Source organism: Choloepus didactylus, chromosome Y, assembly GCF_015220235.1.
Source record: "Choloepus didactylus isolate mChoDid1 chromosome Y, mChoDid1.pri, whole genome shotgun sequence".
Taxonomy (NCBI): Eukaryota; Metazoa; Chordata; class Mammalia; order Pilosa; family Megalonychidae; genus Choloepus; species Choloepus didactylus.
In genome coordinates, this window is record NC_051335.1 from 44,764,784 (window position 1) to 44,786,659 (window position 21,876).

At 37.6% G+C, this 21,876-nt stretch overlaps 1 protein-coding gene and 1 pseudogene across 1 annotated transcript; both read right to left on the bottom strand.

The window, feature by feature from the left end:
- Positions 1-5,348: 5,348 nt before the first annotated feature.
- On the bottom strand, positions 5,349-18,551 carry LOC119524277 (probable E3 ubiquitin-protein ligase MID2). Its single transcript, XM_037822905.1, has 5 exons — positions 18,428-18,551; positions 17,282-17,425; positions 10,635-10,796; positions 8,961-9,168; positions 5,349-6,937 (listed from the first exon to the last, which is right to left on the bottom strand). The coding sequence occupies exons 1-5, from the start codon at positions 18,546-18,548 to the stop codon at positions 6,535-6,537; spliced, it is 1,038 nt and encodes a 345-aa protein (XP_037678833.1). The 5' UTR covers positions 18,549-18,551; the 3' UTR covers positions 5,349-6,534.
- Positions 18,552-20,502: 1,951 nt separating this feature from the next.
- Positions 20,503-21,327, bottom strand: LOC119524126 (annotated as a pseudogene).
- Positions 21,328-21,876: the final 549 nt, after the last annotated feature.

Consider the following 21,876-nt stretch of genomic DNA (forward strand, 5'->3'; position numbering starts at 1 on the left):
TTCACTTTCTTTTGCTTCCTCCTACCGCGAGCTGCCGTGGAAAAATGGCTCTGCCATGGCACACTGGTGTCCATGCACTATCCACTTAGGCCATGCAGGCAAAAGCTTGAACCATAGCTAATCTGAGTTTTGGCAGAATGCCTGTGATCCTCCTGGAGCATGAGAGGATGGGGAGGCCTATGAGTTGCTGCTTCAAGGCCATCTCCCACTAGCCTTTTTTCTCTCCCCTGGGAGGCTGCCACGAAACAGTTTCTCATTGCGTCCCAGGTTCTGAAGAGGCATGAGGTTTCCTGCCTCACCCTCCTCAAAATAGAGCTACAGAATATATAGCTACTTACCTGGATCTAGAATCCAGGTAATCTAGAATTGACATCTTAGCAGTGGGATTTCCCACAACTCACATTGCAGTCATCTGGTCCCTTTTGTTTCAGTATCATGCTTTTTGGTGTGTGGAATAAGGATCACAAGGAGCTAGAATCTTGGGCTATTTTTTCTTTGACTGTGTAAATAATAAACTATCTTAATCTAAAGGTGACTTGTTGCATCTTTACTGACATTGGATTTGGCCTTACCTTATCTTGTGTGCTCAACAGCTGCTTGGCTGTGAATTTCACATTTCTGGCATATCACAGCACCTCCTTATCACTGAGGTAGTTGAGCTGGACCAAAATATATATGAATCATAATGGCTTTCTCCTGTCACTGTACATCAAAGGGAAAATCAGCCCAAATTTCATCCTCTGGCACTTTCAACCTGACTGGAAGAGTAGCAGATCTTCTTTGCATTGTTTCTGTGCAGAAGGCCAGCCCTACAGAGAGAAGAATTGGCACGTACGTTCTGTAATTTGAAACACTCCTTTTGGCCAAAAGAAAAATGTTCCCTACTGTCCTGCCACAGCACTGCCAGATGACTCTTTCAAGTTTGAAAGTCTGAAGCTTGCCCTCCCCACCCCCCTTGCCACCTCTAAGCTAAACAACAAAGGCATTGACCCTAGAAGGTCCTTGTTAACATTTTATTGTTTTCTGAGAAGGAACAAAAGGTAAAGTGAGGAATTGGGTGGGGTATGAATTTTTCCCACACTCTTCCATCAGCATATTATTGATCACTGATTTATTATCCTTCTAATTTTTCCCTTTGAATGCGCTAGGGCTTAAGGAACAATGATCTGTGTGATGGTTAGGTTCATGTGTGAACTCGGCCAAGTGATGGTGTCCGGTTGTTTGGTCCAGCATGCACTGGCCTGATTGTTACTGTGAGGACATTTTGTGGACTTACATCAACACTATGTTAATTGCATCTATGGCTGATTACATCTACAATCAACTGAGGAAATTACCTTCAACAATGAGAGAAATCTCATCCAATCAGTTGAAGGCTTTAAAAGGAGAAGTGATTATTTCAGCAGTCAGAAGAGAGAATTCCCATCTCTACTTCAGCCAGCCAGCTTCTCCTGGGGAATTCATCAAAAATCGTATTCAGCATTTGCCTAAACTTCTCTCCAGTTAGTCCACTAAACCTCTGATATTCCAAATTCCTGTCTCAAGTCTTAATCCCCTGCCTCTGGGCTATGGTTTCCATAGGTCCCTGATCTGACAACCTATGTCAAGGCACCCTTGACCTGCCCTGCTTCATTCACTTCATGTTGTATTTCCCATTTAGTCCCAGGGCAACCACAACTCTGATTAGCATATTCCCAACCACAGCCCCAAGGGATTTCTTAACCCTCCCAAAGGCCAGCTCACTTGCTTCTGTGCTACCCTGGCCTTAATCAATGGCTTCCAGAACTGGGATTCTATTTGTTCTCCTTTATTCCTAACTTCTTTCCCCAATCCCTGAAACTGAATGTGTCAAGTCTCCTTGGGCCATATACCTTCATTTCTTTAGTCTTATTTGTATCCTGCCCTTGAAACTAAAGTCTTCATGACTCGATCTCAATTTTCAGACCACGTGAACACTCTTTGCCCAGATCTCTGCCTATTATGTGATAACTGATTTCCCCCAAGTCACTTACCCATTCCAGCAGCTCATGGCTGTCTTCCTTTTAAGCCTCCCCCGATTAAACTCCAGTAAGAGACAATCAAGAACTCATGAATGCATATATATTTATTTATTTCATAATACAGCATTTTGGATGGGCTGGGATATTTTGGAGAGGGGTGAGGCTGTGTAATCCACGGATTCTCAGATTTCTGTTACTAGGAGAGTCACTATTGGTCCAGAGCTCCCAGTACAAACAAACCTGGGATAAAGCATTTGATAAAAAATAGTCCAACAATAGTCTAATAAATATTCCAGCCAATAACAGCAACACAGTATATGTCTGAAGCTGTCAGACCAAACCATAAAAGGCAGTTTTACCTGATCTGATGGCAGTCAATCTGGCCAACCTATAATACATGGCCAAATACAACACAATGGCTCAGAGGCGGCAACTGGCTTCAAGAGCTAGAAATAAGTATAGGAGTGGTTCTTATATTCCTGCCTCACATTCATCCATTCCTTGGAGGAAAAGGTATCAAACTTTGAGCTTATAAAAAATCTATCCATGGATTTCTCCATCCAGGTAATCACATATAAATGTGCAAACCATGGGAGCTTAAAAATTCACCTGGTGTATTTTAACTGAAAAGAAAAGATAACTGACTTTGTTACAATATGAATTTCACTGCATCCAAAGTTACACAATGGAGTTCCATGATAAAAACACATACAGATGCAGTTACTCTTACTTACAAGTAGTCAGAGCCCCAATATGGCATTAGAATTTATTTCATATTCTCAAAACAAGTTTATCTTTATTTTTTATGATCCTTGTGCTTTCTTCAATAAGATGATATAAAAAGTGGAAACAAGCATAAACTGCCAACAGAAAGAATAATTTGCTAGCAGAAAGGATTGTTCAACACTGGATTGAGTAGAACACCACCACTAAAAACTTATGGAGTCACCTTCCCTGAAGATATTAAATGAAAGTCCTATTCCCTTTGTCCAACTGGGTTTAGCTAGGAGGTGTTCAATGACTTTTCTTAAGGTCCCTAGCATTGCCAGGATTCTATGAAAGTCTTGAGTTTACTGAAGTAAATATCTAAGACTTCACCATATCCCCACTGAGTACATTGCCACCACGTTGTATCTAGGAAAGCATGTTTCATTATTTGGCTCAGAAGTTGAGACTTTAAAGTCAAACTTCATTGCTTACCCCAGACCCAGTTTAATTTCCCACTTTATTCAGTGGGCTTAGCTCTGAGTGATTTTTGGCTGTAACTAAAACTTAAATCCACCTTCAAAGAACAAAGTTTGAAAAGACTGAAAACTTATTGAAAAAAAATGGTGCCACATACTCCAAAGACAATTCCCCAAGATAACTTTCAAAAGCTTTCAAGGGGGACAATGCTCATTTATATATGGGCCCTGGCACAACTTCAAAATAATATCAATACAGCTCAAATGAATGGATAACCAAGTTTTCCTGCCCAGGAAATAACAAACACCAGTATGGATATCAGAGTACAAGAGGGAGCCTTTGATCATTCGTTCATTCATTCAATAAACATTAGCCAGGCAACTACTCTGTTCCAGATACTATGCCAAGTGTTAAAAACGTAACAACAGCAATAAAGGACTCGGTCCCTGCCCTCAAGGTATTCACAATCTTAGGTAAAATGATTAATATACATTAAACTTTTGTGTGCATCAGAATCACATGGGCAAGCTTTGTAAAAATATAAATTCTCATCTATACTCCCAGATATTCTAATTAAGTTTGTCAGAGGTGGGGTCCAGGAATCAGTTGTTTTAACAAACACCAAAGGTGATTCTAATACAAGTGCTCTGAAGATCACACTTTGAAAAATATTGCTATATAATGTGATTATTGCTGAGAAGAATGCTCAGGTTGCCATGGGAGCTAAGAATAAGGACACATAACCCAGTCTGGAGAATAAGGAGTTAATTTAATTGGAAAAGTAGTCCAGGCCACAGTGAAAAGTAGGGTAGAGAAATTGGAGATTTCTCCCATGCACTACAATCTAAAGGGCATAAAATTGGATGGAATGAGGGACCCAAGGACAAAGGAAAGGACTGGAATAGGGACAGAGTGCTCTGTACTTAAAGCATTCCTACATTATTTCCTTAAATTAAGGACAAATTCCTACTATTTAACTTGGATATCAACATTGTTAATAATGTCTCTGATCCAAGCCCAGAGAATAACTTTTAAAAATAGCTGTGCTTGGCTACAGTAACCAGTATGAGGGGGAAAGTCACAAAAGATGAAGCTGGGAAAGCAAGCAGAGTTGGGGCCTTCTATTGAATGCTACGGGAGCCAGTGAAAAGTTTTATGAAGGGAGAAAATCATTTGTTTTCAAATTTGGGGACAGGCACTAGGGGAGAAACCAGGATAAATTAGAAATGAAGTGTGTACATTTTAAAGCACCACTACATTTTACTGGGGCTAAGAGGAGAGGGCATTAATGTCTCTATTGTGCACTAACTAACTGCCTAGGGACTGTGATAGGGTGTTTACATATGCTATCTTTTAAAATCTTTGCAGCAACCTTGTGAGATAGGTATTGTTTTACAGAAGATGAAACTGAGGCTAAGGAAAGTGAAGTGACTTGCCATAGGTCATACTGCCAGTAAATGGCAGAGGAACTAGTATTATTTTAGTCCAAGACTATGGGCTTTCCATTACAGCCAGCTACTTACCAGCAATGCTGAATCTCAGTGAGGTGCTAATTTCCTGATTAGCAGTAAGCATATGTGGTCTTTAAAACCAAATTGCCAAAAAGTGTGATCTAACCTTCTGTATCTGCATTGATCTTCCTTTCCATGTTAAGTGAACAAACACTTACAGAATTGTTATTTGGGAGATTTATATAGACACTTTTGTTCTCTTCTACAGAATAATAAGCCATCTGAAAGCAGGGACTGTATTTTATTAATATGTGTACTCTCGCAGCAGTCGTGTGGTACCTGGCATAGAGTAGTTTGTTGAATAAATTAGTAAATGAATGCCCACCAACTTGGTGGAAAAGAAGAAGGGGAAAGGATTGGGCTTGGGCATTATTTCAAAGCTGCAATCTGGGGAGTTGTTACAGCAACCATTTTATAATTGTACAGCAGTGATATTTCCACAACTTCTGAAGAGTAGACTTCTTGAGGCAGCCTTAGTTCCTAGAAAGAAGCAAGCTCTGGTTCTGACACCCCCAATCCCTGCAATGGAACTGACAAAAGCACATACCATAATGCTTGATTCATTTCAGCTATGCTGATGAGGACTGGGATGAAGTTTACCTCTGCATTTGCGATGAAGGGTTGGCAAAGTAAATGAATAGTGTAAACAAGATTGCAAGAGGGATGATTATTTAATGTATTCAAGAATTCTTAAATAGAATTCTCAGGCACTCTTAAGCACTTCAGAAGTGTTCTATCTGAAAATACAAGTATATTTATATGCAAATAGTTGTTGCATCTATAACACACCATTCTTACTGATTATTAGAGTGGGCTCCTAAAAACCTGCATTATTCAACTCTGTTTTTAGGCTAATTCTAGTAACTCTATGTTCTTGAGAGTAATAAAACCATATTTCTTTAAAATATCCTGTGACAGAATTTTCAACAATTCAGACTGACCTCCTGCATTAGGAAGCATCAGTGAATTTGTCCTACATACAACACTTTTACATGGATCAATTTTCTATCCAGCAATAGCATCTTTTATGCAATCTTGTCCCCAAATCTCTTCTAATCCAACCTAGAGCTCTTCCCATTATCCGTTTCATGACTGCATGTGTATATGTGTGTGACAGGAGGAAGGGAGGGATGGATGGAGGGAGGGAAAGGAAAGATGTTGATTGATTTTGATGTTCCCCCAAGGGGACAAAAATGGATGGTATAATTTATTTTCCCTTTCAGTATATTTCCCACTCAAATGAGCAAATTAAAAACTTTATGTATATATAATATGCAAAATGAATATATAATAAATATTATTTATTCATTATATATTATATGTACTCATACATGTTTTTCTTATAATAAACCCTTGATTTTAGATTTTTATCAAAAGTTACATATGTAATATGTGATAATTTGACACTCTTTAAAATTCTACTTGGTCAAATTGGCCACTACTAGAGAGCTTGACCACCTTCCTCTCCCAGGCTGGCCAGCCTCTTGTTTAGAATATCTTTCTACATTATTTACTTAGAATAACCCTAATTCTTTCCAATATCATTTATACTCCTAAATCGTTGGGGATTTTTAATTCTCCAGTGAAAGAGAGACATTCTCTAAATTTTTTCTCCAATGGCTTAAACCCAGACTACTCAGATAATATATTCTGGGAAACTCAATACATTAATTCAAATATAAGTTTTAATTTACAAAAATTAAATCTATAATATCTAGTTATTTTGGATGCTTCAAAAGAACTTTATTTTGTATCTTGTGTATTGAACACTATCTGTGGTTTAGGTTGGGGGGAACTGCTGAATTGGAGAAACAGTGAATTATATGCTCACTTGAAACTTAATGGCAAGCTTTCATCCCAGAAACATAGGGGGATTCTTGAAGCCTGCAGTTGCATTCCTGCCGCTCAGGGTAATCAATAAAATCTGGGGCAGGCAAGCCTGACAGGATCATTAGGGATTTGTTCCAGATTGTGAATGCTGGACAAACTGGAAGGATGAAGTTCACATCAAAAGTATGAAGACGGAGAGAGTTAGCTGGGTCACAGAAGGAAAGCATGTTGTTGTCATAATCCAGAAGGACGCCCAGATGCTTCAACTGTGGGGGCACATCCACGAGCATCTCCTTGTTGTTATGTCTCACCACAAAGTTACCATTGCAGCGAGAGAAGACCCAAGAAGAGGCATTCTTACCAATCCATTCATTCTTTGGAGCTGATTTGTAAGCAATACCAATAGCATACCTGTGAGACAGTGGAAAGGAGAGAGAAATAAACATTTATTAATCATATGAGCTCTGTTAGACACCACACAGGATATATAAGAAATAGAATACATATTTCTTTTTTAAATAGTTTACATTTAGATGAATAATGTTGACATCATCACAAGAGACTAAAAAAGTTAGAAATTAGAATGATGTAGTAATTTCCAACCCCTAGCCCAGTGTATTTTCCATGATTTTATAAAGAAACTGGCCAATTTTTCTAGGAGTGGTTTTTTAATGCAATTTTATTGAGATAGATCCTCACACCATATAATCCATCCAAAGTACCATCAATGGCTCACAGTATCATCATATAGTTGTGTATTCATCACCACAATCAATTTTAGATCATTTTCATTACTCCCAAAAAAAATAATAAAAAGAAAAAAAAAACACCCCAAACATCCCATAACCCTTATCTCTACCTATTATTTCTATTTTTGTCTTTATTTTATTACTCATCTACCCTTACACTGGATCCAGGGAGTATCAGTCACAGCTTTTCACAATCACACAGTCACACGATAAAAGCCATACAGTTATACAGTCATCATCAAAAATCAAGGCTACTGGATTACAGTTCAACAGTTTCAAGTATTTCCTTCTAGCTATTCTAATACACTAGAAACCAAGAAGGAATATCTATATAATGCTTAAAAGTGATCTCCAGAATGACCTCTCAACTCCATTTGAAATCTCTCAGCCACTGAAACTTTGTTTCATTTCACTTTCCCCTTTTGGTTAAGAAGCTTTCTCAATCCCATGATGCTGGCTCCAGACTCATCCCCGGGAGTCATGTCCCACGTTGCCAGGGAGATTTATGCCCCTGGGAGTCACGTCGTAGGGGGGAGGGTATTGAGCTTACCTGCAGAGTTGTCTTAGAGAGAGAGGCTACATCTGAGCAATGAAAGACATTCTCTGGGGGTGACTCCTAGGCATAGTTGTAAGTAGGCTTAGCTGGCTTCGCTGTTGGAGAGATAAGTTTCATAAGGGCAAGCCCCTAGATTGAGGGCTTGGCTTTTTGAATTGGGAGCCCCTATTGCTAAAAAGAACAGCAGGAATTCTCCAGGTGAGTAAATTTAATAATTCCACATTTTCCCCAAGTCCCTCAAGGGGACTTTGCAAATACTTTTTTATTTTATGCCCAAAATATTCTCGGATGTATTGGGGTATTATATTAGCCTGTATAGAATATCAAGAACTCATTCCCTATTCTAGGTTCCATGTAATTACATTGTTTAAATAAACTGACCAGACAAATTACAGTAGATAGTGTGCTACAGAAAATATACATTTTGGACCAAATAAACCTCTTTTCCTTTGGTTGGAGTTTTAAAATACAGTCAATATCATCCTTTACCCTGTATTCTAATTTACCTTTGTCCTTAACCAAGTCCATTTCATTTATATATTGAATTGAAGTCTGATTTCTTTTTCAGCTTCTTAACATTTGCTGTATGCAGTAATGCTGACTTCCAGAGATGCAAAACTCTAACTCTGAGTCTCACATGTCACACAGATATCCAAAGTTCTGGGGACCAACTAGGTTACATACAAACAGCTCAGCATCTCGGAATTTAGAAATAACCATTACAAGTCATGAATAGACATGACTGCTATCTATAAGAACTTACAATCTAGGAACCTTTACAATAAGGCTTACTGAATATTCTGTACTCCTTAATCATCAATTGCCCATCATCAATTGCCCAATCTCTGCCCCCGTTCAATCCCTGGATAACCTATGCTCTCAAATTCAATCCTCAATGTTCGCTCATTATAGTTGGTTTATATTAGTGAAGACTTGCAATATTTGTCCCTTTCTTTTTGGCTTATTTCACTCAACATATATCCTCAAGATTCATTCACCTATAGGAATGGTTTTTATCACATATCTTTTAACCTTGACTTACTTTTATTATGCTTATGTTCTAGAATTGAATCTCCCTGGAACCTAACAAAAGGGAAGGAAAGGGAAGAGAAAAGCAGGATCCACTCACCATGTTGAGGAACCCATGACCACCTCCCAATAGTGGCAGCCACTGTCAATGAATACATTTCCTGCTGCCCCATAGTAGCCTGTGCTACTAAATCTCTCTGGAGTATGGCTCTTTTTCAGAGAGCTTTCATTCTTCTCCATCTGCAATCCATCATTGGAGATCTTCAACTTCTTGTGAGTCATTTTGGGGTCTAGTTTAAAGGGTTGGCCTGGAAAAAGTAGAAAAATGAAAAATCATAATGAAGCATTTAAGAATTCTACCTTTGTCTCTAAGACCATCATTATCAGAGGACTCTTAATATGATGATCATTCTTGGGCCAGTACAAGTTGGCTGCTGTCTGGATTATATTAAGGAAGCAGACCAGAAGCCACAGCTTTCAATAAAATAACAATAGAGGTCAATCTCTCATAAAACGACCTTCTTGGGGGCATTTCTTCCCAATGTGGGAAAAATATGGAATTTTCATATAAGCATATTGTTAGAAATCATATTCCAAGTATTCAGGAACTAATAAGCTCAGAGATGATCAAATTAAAAGGGGGTTCTCAAGGTCTCATGTTCTCAAGTATGTTTTATACATTGCTTTGTTTTAGTGGGTGGTTTGGGATTTGGCTAGATTTTAGGGGAAAGAGGTGTTACAATGTTTAAGGAGAGACAAAATTATGGGAATTGAAGCAATTGCTGCTTGGTGACAGAAGAAAAAATATTAGAAGAGCTCAGTAATGGACAATTTTTTGCCATCTTACCACTGGGATATAAACAACATATAATCAGGTGACTGTTAGAGTGATTGTTGCATCATCAGTGATCAAGAAAACATTTGTTGTGTGGAATCATTTGCAGCAGAGAATTCCTTATAACCATATGACAAAAACATTGTCACTGTGGGCCAACTACTTGGTGTGGCAATAGCTTTATTATACAAAATGCTTCAGTGGTAGACACTGTTGACTAACACAAAACCCATTTACAAGTTTCTCTCTCTTACCTGCTTTCAATATAGAGTCTGGAAAACCTAAATACTCAAATCTCTCAGCTTTCCTGTCTGCTAAGGGTGGCTAAGGTAGAAGCAGAAGTCAGAGAGGGTGGGGTAAACTTCTGGGAAAACTTCTGTTTCCTGATAAAGGAGATAGCCATTATGTATACCAACCTTTTTCTCCTTCCTGTCTTGAAAGGAAATAGGACATTAGAGACTGCAGGGAGAAGAGGCCTGTGTCTTTTATGATATCAGGGAGCTGTTGTATTAACCCTGAACTGCCTCCCTCCAAACTTCTTGCTATGTAAGAGAAGAAAAATTACCATTTGTTTAAGCTACTGTTGGTTGGATTCTCTATTACTTGCAATCAAAAGCATTCTTAACTGACACAGCTTATCTGCAGTAGGATTTTACAAATTATTACAAATAATGCTCTTTTACTCAATTGTCTCCCCAAGCATGGAGGAGGGGAACCCTTCACTAAAAGCCTCCCAAGCCACCAGCTATTTAATACATATCTTTATTGGTGCTAGGGGCACCAACAAAACCCTTGCCCAAAGCACAAACTACAACAGTAAAGCTCCTGTACCCAGTGTCACTGCTCTCTTCCACTGCTGTGGGTGCCTGGTCAGGCTAAGTATACTCCCTGGCGTGAAAGGGGGAAGTGATATTTCCTTTTGGAAATCCCAAAACGTACTGTTTGTTTTTAGCCGGGTGGGTTCACTGTTCCGGCTGCCCGCTTGGTTTAAGGCTTTAACAATGAAGATGTAGCGTGTCCCACTCTGGAGTCCATGCACTGTGTAATGGTTCTGTTTAATGTTGGGCACAATCATCCAGCTATCCACTGAATTATACAGGCCTGAAAAGTGGGGAAATACAAGGTCATTAACCAGCAGGTGATAGCAATAGAATGAAAAGCACACTGAAAATTCATTGTAAGCCCCCAAAACTGTGAATTTGATTTTGTTTTACTTCTGACTCTTAGAAGACATAATGAGATAAACTCCCCGGTTTTTTCTCCCACAGAGCTAGGCTTGTGCCAGGCTCCTTGCTTCTAGCAATTGAATGCAACCAATTATATTCAATTTTCTGCCATTTAACACAGGAATGGCCACTATGCAAATCACAGAATCATCACTCTTATGGCATCTCTGAGAGCTGAGTCTGGCCTTGTATGGATGGAACAGTCCTGTGCAGCACAAAGAAACATCGACCCTTAGAACTGAAAGAACACCTAGAGGTGATATTGTTCATTTCTCTCATTTTACAAATGGGAAACTAGGATTGAGAGAAGAAAAGTGACTTGCACAAGGCCACAAATAGTTTGGTATATTTAATCCTAGTCTAGTGTTCTCTCCATTACCTCACAGTTCATGAGGTGAACAACAATGTTCCTTTGTCTCTGCAAGGTGGTGAGGCTTTCAGGGCTTGTGATTCTACCCTCCCACCCCATTCTCACCCTTACATCTAAAACTAGCTTGGTACTAAGGTATCAAAAAGAAGCCAAGGAGATAACACAATAACAAAATCCAGATATCATCTCCTAACTCTAACACTACCCACTTTTACCCCTTGCTGGTTCTGATCCCCTACTCATTTGGGGTTGGTGGTCTAAGAACACATGTTGTCTGGAACCTTCTTCCTTCTAAGTATAAAAAGATATCAGAGATCTAATTTACTACTTTAATAAGTTTTTAGACCATAAACACTGACTTAAACAGGGAAATACGCACATAACTAAAAACATGTATTTAGCTAGCTTTCTGTAAAAGAAGGACCAATATTCTGGTCTTTGGTTTATCCAGGCTTCTTCTTTTTTCTGTTATCTGCTTTTCAGTCATTCTACCACTTTTTAACCACAATCCTTAACTAGAAGATAGAAAGGAAAGGGCAAGATTTAGTCACATGTATGCAGCTCTAGTAAAGGGTTTAGTGAGTTTAGAATTGAAAATAATAATTCATGAGTGTTTTGCAAGAGATCTGATCAAGAGGATTTTAAAATTAATTTGGGGAGTATAGAAAAAGCCTAAACTGAAATTAGAAAAAGAAGTATAATGGAGAGTAAACAGATATACTATAGAAAGAAGAAGAATTACTGGAGATGCCCAGTGATTCTCATGAAAAGACAATAAGGATAAGGGTTAGGAACAATGCTTGAAGCCCTGGCTGTCTATGAAGCAATGTACAGTATGAATCATAAAGTGCCCAAGAAATTTTAATGCAAAAAGGAAAATATATCATCTTGCTGATACACTACCAACAATACAAAACAACAATAACAACAACAACTTCACAATGAAAGAGAATGCAGCTATAAAAAAAATGAGGACACGCTCTAGGAACTGATATGGAGTGATTTCTGGGACATCTTGTTAACTGAAAAACAGAAAATCGCTAAAGAGCAATAAGTAAATAAGAAAACATAGATATATTTGCTTGTATTTACAAAACAACAACAAGAAAGATAAACCAGAAAATAATGAAGTTAGTTATCTACAAGGGGTGGGGGTGGGGAAACAGTGTAAAAAAGATATAGGAGGGAATAAAACTTATATGATTATTTTTTTGTATAATTTTGTCTTTTGGAAACACATTGCTATTCTACAAATCCAAAAACTTAAATCAAAAAGGATGGAAATGGGGGTGGGAAGGCTAAAACTGAAGGCAAACTGAAACAAGTGATCTCAAGTGTATTTCAAATGAATAACATAACCCTATCAAAGGGGTGGGGACAGGAGAAAAAGAACTGTAAGCAAACCCTAAACTATTATTAGTAGGTTTGCTTTTGTAGTGTTATGGGCAAAGCAGATCTAAAGCTATTTTAGATACATTATGGTATGAGCAAATGACTACATGTGTTGATGTTGTTGGAAGCCAGGGTTCTCACTGTGAAGGAATGAGAAAGGCAAGAAAAAGACCTATAGGGATGGATTGGAATTTGAGGTATTGGTATGAATTCATGATTTCTAAAATATGTATATGTATGCAAGTGTCCACATATAATGTGCACATATACAAATACATGCATATGTATATAACACGTATGCACATGTATACCTATGTGGATGTATATGCATACATCTAATACCCAGGTCTTGGTCTGTAATCTCATTCTCCCACCAAAAGGAATCAGGGCTCCTTGGAAAAATGGCTGATTTCAATGCTGGGGCACAATACGGTCAAGATGAACCCAGAATATTTTGTATGCCAGGAAGTAAGGAAGTGCTCAAGAAAGTTATAAGAGAATATCATAAGGACATAGGAGTCAGCTTGAAAGGTTTTCACTGGTCAAATCTGTACAATTTGAGCACCAAAATAAGAGTAGTAAAGAATTATAAACCATTGAAAAAAGGGAATTCATATTGATAATAAGTAGACAAATACATAAACAAATGATGAAAAGGGAGGGCTCTTGTTTACAGAATGCCAAGTGCCAACTTGTAAGTGTAAAAAAGAGTACTCAGTTGTAAAATCATCATTTTGCAGCCAGCATAGTAAAGATTGGATCAGGCAAGAATCATCAACTGTTGCTAAAACGGGGGTGAGGGCGTGGGAAGGGTTTGTTGAAGAAGCAGGATATTTTCATGGTTTTAAAGTATCACACCTCACAGATTGCTTATTAGTTGCAAAGGGGAAATTAGTAACCACACAGTGAAGAAATAAAACAACACCTTGATCAAAATTAGCATCACCAATGAGGGGCAAATGGATATCACGTGCCTCCAGATATGATACCCTGAGAAGGACACAATATCACTTACGTATATCCCACCCATGCATACCTGAATCTAATTGTGAGAAAACATGAGACAAACGCAAAATAACCAAAAGTAGAATAAAGGAATCAAAGGGCACTTTTTAAAATGTCAATGTCATTAAAGATAAAGGAAGGCTGAGGAAATGTTCCAGATTAAAGGAGGCTAAAAGGTTATGACAAATGCAGTCAATACCTGATCTTTGACTTTAAAGGGCATTGGGTCCTTTATACACTATAAGAACATTATTACATCAATTGTCAAAATTGGAATATGAATGGTAAATTAGATCAAAGAATTGCATCAGTGCTAAACTTCCTAAAATTGATAACTGTACTGTTGTTATGTAAGAGAATTTCCTTATTCTTAGGAAACATATACCAAAGTATTTCGAGGTGAACAGCCATGATGTATGTAATTACTCCCAAATGGTTCAGAAATACACACACAGAGAAGGGGGTGGGGAGGCTAGCAAATGATAAAGGAAATGGGGCAAAATATTAACAATATATGAACCAGGTAAAGGAAGGATATATGGGCCTTCTTTGCACTAGTCTTGCAACTTTTCTGTAATTTTGAAATCATTTCTAAATTAAATATGCTCCTCTGGGTGTCACTGAGACTTAGTGAGATGGGACTTATGACTGAATTATGGTAATGGAAGTATACACCTTGCTTAAAAGGAAAAGACAATAACATGGAAATCCATTAACCTAAGGGTAAATGTGTGATGGACAGCATTTGCATGAAAATGAAATAGAAAGAAAACAGAAGTTATATCTTTGTCACAGTATATTACAGACTGACTGGCCAGACAGAGGTTATAGCCAATGCTTTCATAAAGCAAACTGAAAAATTGAAACAGAGGCAAGATATGTAGTAATTGGGAAGATGACCACTCAGACATCGGCTGTAATTCTCATTCACCTAACAGCAATGTCTGTTAAATTATTGGCTTATGATCATTTCAAATCTTAGAAGGAGTGGGGAGAAAGGTGAAAACAAAGGAAGAAAGTTGAAAAAAATAAGAGCAACTACTCCTCCAAATTTAATTTTAACATAAAAGGAAGAAATTTCTGGTTAAAGAAAATGTGGTAAAACCCCAAGGGAAAGTAGCTTGCAGAACTGCGGTTGAGTCAACAGTGGGCAGGCCAGACTGGCAGGTAGGACTTGGCACCTTGACTCTTCCTAAATATTTAATCTTGGTAAAATAGTTTCATCTTATCTTCCCATTGCCATCGAAAATTTTGCTTCAGGGCTCTGTCTTGACCCTATCCTATTCGACTTTTTATCAATGATTAGAGGAAGATATAGAAGGCGCATGCTGGGAGGGAAAGCAAATGTATTAGAAGGTAGACTGGATTCAAAAGAATTTTGGCAGCCTCAAATAAGGAGTCAAAGCTAACCAGATAAAATGTAATAGAGATAAATTCAAGGTGTCATACTTCAGTTTTGACAATCAATTGTATAAGTTCAGGATTTGGAATACCTAGGGATTCCAACTGACTATGTGTTCAGTCAACAGTCAGTAGTCAGACTGCTGAAAGAAAAGTATGTTTGTGGGTGGAGGGTGGGGGTGATCTGCTAATGTTCAAAGAAATATTCAAGCTATCCTCTGCACTGGTCAGACCACTTCTGGAGCACTGTATTAACTCTTTTTACAGCACATTTTATAAAGCCCACTGACAAACAGAAGTGTGTCCAAAAAAATACACCAGGATGGTAAAGGGTCTGAACATCATGTCATATGAGGAGCAACTGAAGAAACTGAGGAAGTTTCACTTGGAAAAGATAAAATTTAAAAGGGACTTGAGAGCTACCTAAAATTATATGGAGAACTTCCATGTGAAAGGTGGATTAATTATTTTAGTGAGGCACAGAAGGCTGGAACTAGGACTAATTGGCAGCTGCAGTTTAATTTAAGGGGCACTGAGCTTGAAGTCCCATAGACTTGGGTTCAAATCCTGACTCCATCATTTTGTAGCTTTGTGACCTTGACCACCTCACTTAACTTGAGCCTTAGTTTCTTCATCTATAAAATAGAATTAACATCACTTATTTCATAAGGCTAAGTAAGAACTCAAGGAGATTAAATGAAATAATGTATATGGGAGCATTTTAAACAGCATAGCATTATTCACATGTAAATTATTATTGTCATTATTATTTACTAAGAGGAAGATTTAGGTCTCATATAAGAAAGCACTGGCAATTACTTATAGTTACACAACAACTGAATGGGCTGTTTTGTTAGAAGTGAGTTCCCCATCACTGGAAATGTTTAAGCAGAGATGGGTTGATCATCTACTGGGTGTCTGGTGTAAGATTAGAACAGCTGATTTCTAAGGTTCCTTCCAATTCTAAAATGCTATGATCTTATTTCTATTAAGAATTATCCTTTACACTTTTCTTTACAAAGAAAACAGAGGTGACAATCTAGCTCTTTGTCACTTCTTGGACTTGTACTCAAGTCATGAGAGACAACTGCTCTCCCCACATCAGGAAGCGAAGTACAGTTCTGGCTCTAAGACTTTCCAGAGCAGAACAGACAATTGCAGAAAAGAATGTTGATGAAGCCTTAGGGTTTGTGACTTCATAACCCGAAGAAACACCCAGGAACACCACCACATGGGCTAAGTGGCTTAGGTTGGAGCTGTACGAGGCAAGTGTTTTTTAGAATTGGTCCCAAATATCTTCTCACCTCCCCACCCCACCATCTGCCCCAGAATTGTCACTAAATAGGAAAAGGAAGCCTATTAGGAGGGTTAAGTCAGAAAAACTCCTCTTATTCTGGCTTGTGAGCTCCGACACAGAAATACAAAAACAAACGTAAAAGAAAATATTGGATCCACCTTTAATTTTGCTTTCATTTCCATTTTTCCCTAGCCCATTGAAGGGAATTTTCAGCTCAACCCCTCTTGACTGGCAGTCGATGAGTTAAATTTCTACTCTGCTTTGTCTTGCTCCAATTCACCAGAAGGTGAAACCACATATGAGCGAAATGATTGCTTTTTAACATTTTCCATTATGTAGCCCACCTACACATTTTTATATTTGGCATAATTCTTGATGGAAAGAGAGAAGGAGTAAAGGAAAAAGTGACAGAGGCAGGAAGCTTGTCACCATGCTCACTGATACGAATAGGTACAATAAAGGAAGTAGTAGTCTTTGAAAATAATGTATTTTACCATGATGATGAAGTGGAAGAAGAGTCCAGGAGAGAAATGTTTGCACACATAGAGCAGGAATGATGATGGGTCGCTACCCAGGAAAAAAGTCTGAGCTATATTCTGATTTAGGTGAGTGGAGTGACATGGATTAACTGAGGAAAGGCTCAGGATTACATAAACAAATGGGAGTGGCCCCAGTGACAGCCCAGCAAGGAAAATACACAACTTGCTTGTCACCTATCAATAAGGTCTTTGCAATGTTCTGGGGGAGCTTACGCTGTCTATGAAACACTATACTAAACAACCTAACATGTCTTACAAACACTTGCCTCGTGGCGCCCCGGCCAATCTTGAGCAGCTTACTGCTTCCTTACATTTCCTTATCTCTGGCCACAGGCCCCAACTACACCATGACTTACTGATGAAGTTAGCCTGGCCAGTGAATATGGTGTACTGAAGCTCATAGGAGCTGATGCTGAACTCATCATCCGAGATCCAGTGGACTGTAATGGTGTCATGGGAGGCAGTACAGAGTTCCTCTCGGATACATGGTGGGTTTGGGGCTGTAAGGAAGGGGAGAAAAGAAGGTAAGGAAAGCATACTCTCTGTTTTGGATCTTTACAGTAGTTACTCTTGTTGCCTAACCCAACATTACTTGGAGATGAGGTTTAACTTTTAGATTGCATGTACCATACAACTGGAAGTAGAGTGCTGTGAGTTCAAGCTCCCAAAGAGGTAAGCCTAGATTATTGAGATGATTGCCCCCAATTTTCTACTCTGCCTATATAAACACATACGTAGCTATTAGAGCAAAATGATCACAGTTTTCTTATTACATGGTCATCAAATTATTTCTTTCTATTTCAAAATAAGTTTTGCAATATAATTTTGGCAATATAGTCAAACAAATTAATATGAGTAAAATGGGGATGATAATTACCCCATGGATTTATTATGAGGATTAATGATATAAAATTAATACACAGAGTTTGGATAAAGTAGCTGTTCAATAAATGATAGCTATTTTAATATATTAAAAAATAGCTACAAACATAAAGTTATTGTGTGTCTATATTTTCTTAATGAAGTGCTCATTCAATAATCCTGAAGGTAGCCAGAATTTTTAAAAGGTTGCTGTATCCCTCGTATTCTGAAATCTTCTGCAAGCCAGATATTTCTTACATTTCTCTTCCTAATGTGCTAATTTCTAAATTTTCTTAAAACCATTTGAGTGGGAAATTCTCTAATATTCCTTAATTATCACATGAGTTTTACCCCCATAATAAGCAGCAACATATTACTGAGAGACTCATAAGAAATCCATCAGCCATTTCTTATGTTTTACCTTTAAGTATGGATGATATACCTATTCTGCTCCCAGAAATATTTGACAAATAATCTTTCTTTTTTGTTGCATGAAATAAAATGTATCTAAAAAGATACATGTAATATGCTTAAAGTAATAAAAATATTTTATTATAAATATTGTCCTTTTCATATTATTTTGATGTAAAAGCATACTAAAAGACATTTAAATTGGGAAGGAAAGGATAGCATTTTCACACCTGTTAAATAATCTAACCCCTCCAGCAGTTTCTTTTCTCTGGAAAAATCTAAAGCAAAGTTTTCAAAGGCATCATTAAAATTGATGTCTGGAATCAGAACTTGAGAGGATGCAGTTGCCATAGCGACCCTGAAAAAGAGAAAAGTATATCAATATACATCAAAATAGGTTTGCAGCCTTCATCCACTGTTTGATTTCTGGTTTAACAAGGTAAAAATAAATGACTTGTTGGGCTTGGTTCATTAAGTGAAAAATATCATATCTGTACTTCTCCAATAGAAGTAATTTAAATTTTAATCCTCAGGAACCAATTAAGGTTTATACAATATTTATTCACATATGTTCTTTTTCTAGTTTGCTAATGCTGCTGGGATGCAAAACACCAGAGATGGATTGGCTTTTATAAAAGGTGTTTATTTGGTTAAATCTTCACATGGGGATGGCCACTGGTGTCCGGAAAACCTCTGTTAGCTGGGAAGGCACGTGGCTGGCATCTGCTCCAAAGTTTGGTTTCAAAATGGCTTTCTCCCAGGACGTCCCTCTCTAGGCTGCAGTTCCTCAAAAATGTCACTCTTAGTTGCACTTGGGATATTTGTTCTCTTTCAGCTTCTCCAGAGCAAGAGTCTGCTTTCAACGGCCGTCTTCAAACTGTCTCTCATCTGCAGCTCCTGTGCTTTCTTCAAAGTGTCCCTTTTAGCTGTAGCTCCTCTTCAAATTGTCACTCACAGCTGCACTGAGTTCCTTCTGTTTGTCAGCTCATTTATATGGCCCCACTGAACAAGGCCCACCCTGAATGGGTGGGGCCACACCTCCATGGAAATTATCTCATCAGAGTTATCACCTACAGTTGGGTGGGGCGCATTTCCATGCAAACAACCTAATCCAAACATTCCAACTTAATCCCCACTAATATGTCTGCCCCACAAGATTGCATCAAATAATATGGCTTTTTCTGGGGGACAGAATACATTCAAACCAGCACAGTTCTCCTCTCAAACACACTCCCCCATCCTGTCTTAATTTTGAGAAGTAAATAGAGGACTTTTTCCCCTCTGCATCATTTTCCATCTGGCAGGCAGCATCAAAACTAGACCTCTGAAGGCTTGGATAGAGCAGTTTAAGAGAATTTTTCTCCCCCTCTATTTTTTATGCTAATCAACAAAGCCAGCATGTTGGATTAAACCTTCCTCTAAATTATGTCCTTTATTTGATCTTTCATAACATTTATATTTCATTGCATTATTCTCTAATTGTATAATTTTTTTTGCAAAAGCTATTTTATTATGTAATCACTGGGTATTTTTATGAGGTAATGTGTACACCGAATTCACAACATTCTGCTTAAGGGAAACAAGGATCAATTCTACAATCACTCCAAGAATCAACCAATTTTAATAATCAGCATTAATAGTCATTAAGATCAAACTGCCTGTATTAGAATAAATAAAGATAAGTTGACTTTTTGTCCACATTTGACACTTTCCTTCGAAACAAACTATAGCTTTAATGATACATTATCTTTAAATGTTTCAAAACAACACATCAACTGTTGTCTATTATATATCTTAGGAAACATCCACAAGAATCGGGGCTGGTCTCCCACTATGAACTACATTAATGCAACCTGAGTAACATTTCCAATAGATTTTAAATTTTAAGAATTGTTTTCAGTTTTAATGGAAAAGGTCATTACACTTCAGATGAATAAAGAAAAAATACAGTAAAATTAGATTCCAAGGATTCACCAAAATCCAACCTATTTAATCTTAGTTCATAGGAATATTTAATTCAATCACTAGAAAAGTAACAACAGAAGGAAAAGAAATATTTTACCTTCAAATTCACTTAAAACAATAACTTATCACAATTAATTTAAAAGAAGGTTGCTAATAAGTAGAATCCAGCAAGTTCTTGAGTTAATGACAAGACTAGGAATTTCCCTAATACATATTCATTTTTGTGATACAGACTATATACATAATACCACACAATTATTTTTCCACAATGTTAAGAGTAAACAGGCTATATTAGCAAAAGGTCAAATGAAAAAAAGTCATTAAAATTTAAAAACCAGTTATCTCACTATTTCAAGACCATGCTAAGTTCATTCACAATATTCTTTTTGACAATCAGTGAAATTCATTACATACTAAAAATAACACCACATTTATGTACAAATAAATTCTTTTTCCCAGTAAGAGCTAATCTTCTTTTAAGATTTTCCACATATTCATATTACATAACATCACAGAAAACCCATATTTACCCTAAAGGTCTCTGAATTGTTGCATTACAAGATAGTAGTTCACTGTGCTTGATAATTTGATTGAGTTTTGCCCAAATGTCTTCCAGAGTTTGGCTGTTACAAATAGTGTGTCCATCTACCTCTATAAAGTGTGCAAATTTAGTGCCTTTAAAAACTATCTTGCAATTTTTTAGATAAAGGAAAAATCTTTTCAGTACAATTATGTTGGGAATTGAAACACTCCAAGACCTCTTCAAGTGGTGTTTTCCTTTTTCTGATTGTTTATTTATATTTCTAGAATTAGTCTGTTAATTCAGGATGTAAGACCAGATTAAGTGCTTCTTTTTTTTCAAATTAGGTTGAAACTCCAATAAATCTACTGAACAATCATAACTTTGTGATTTAACATCATGTTCTGAAATGGTTAAGTATCACTTCACATCTTTAGCTGCCTCTCTAGAAATCACAGGTGGTGATGTTTTAGGTTTGAGTGGAAGTCTGGATCCATCATGTGGATACCAAGGAACAAATCTTGATAGCAGACTAATAGGAAAGTCTTGAATTGCTTTTTCTGCAATTTTTGGCAGTTTTGTGGGGTTGCTCTCATGTGGTTGATAACGTAATATTACTTCTGTGGTTATTCTACAGTAATTCAGTTACTCTTAATGAAGAGAAAATTTCTTAGCTGAGTTCCTCAGACTTAGAATGTAAATTATAATTACAAGACTGTCTCTCTTTCCAAATCAGAGGGAAACAGGACCTCAGTTATATGTTGTAGTACAAGTGTATTTCTAAATCCTTGGCATCGCTGTCATACAATACTACACTAATTTTACAGATGAAGTTGAAGCCCGGTAACTTTGTCAGTGCCACATGAAGAGACATGAGTCAACGAAAAACCACTTTTGACGCACGCTGTAAATCATCCTGGTTTAGGGGGATCTCACCAAGTCTAGTCCGTACTTCAACTTCTGCAGTTAAATTCTGTCTGGTGATTGCACAGGCATTGCTAAGACAGAGTGTTGTACCACGTATCCATTCCATTCTACAGGGCAGCTCTCAAACCTTAAACAGGTGCTCCTGCTTGTGGGGATTCACTTCCATCATGACCAGCACTACGGACCCACTGTCTACGGGGCCCCTTCCGGAAGAAAACAGGAAAGCGCGCGTTTGGGAAGACGTAGCGTCAAACACTTCCAACAGCC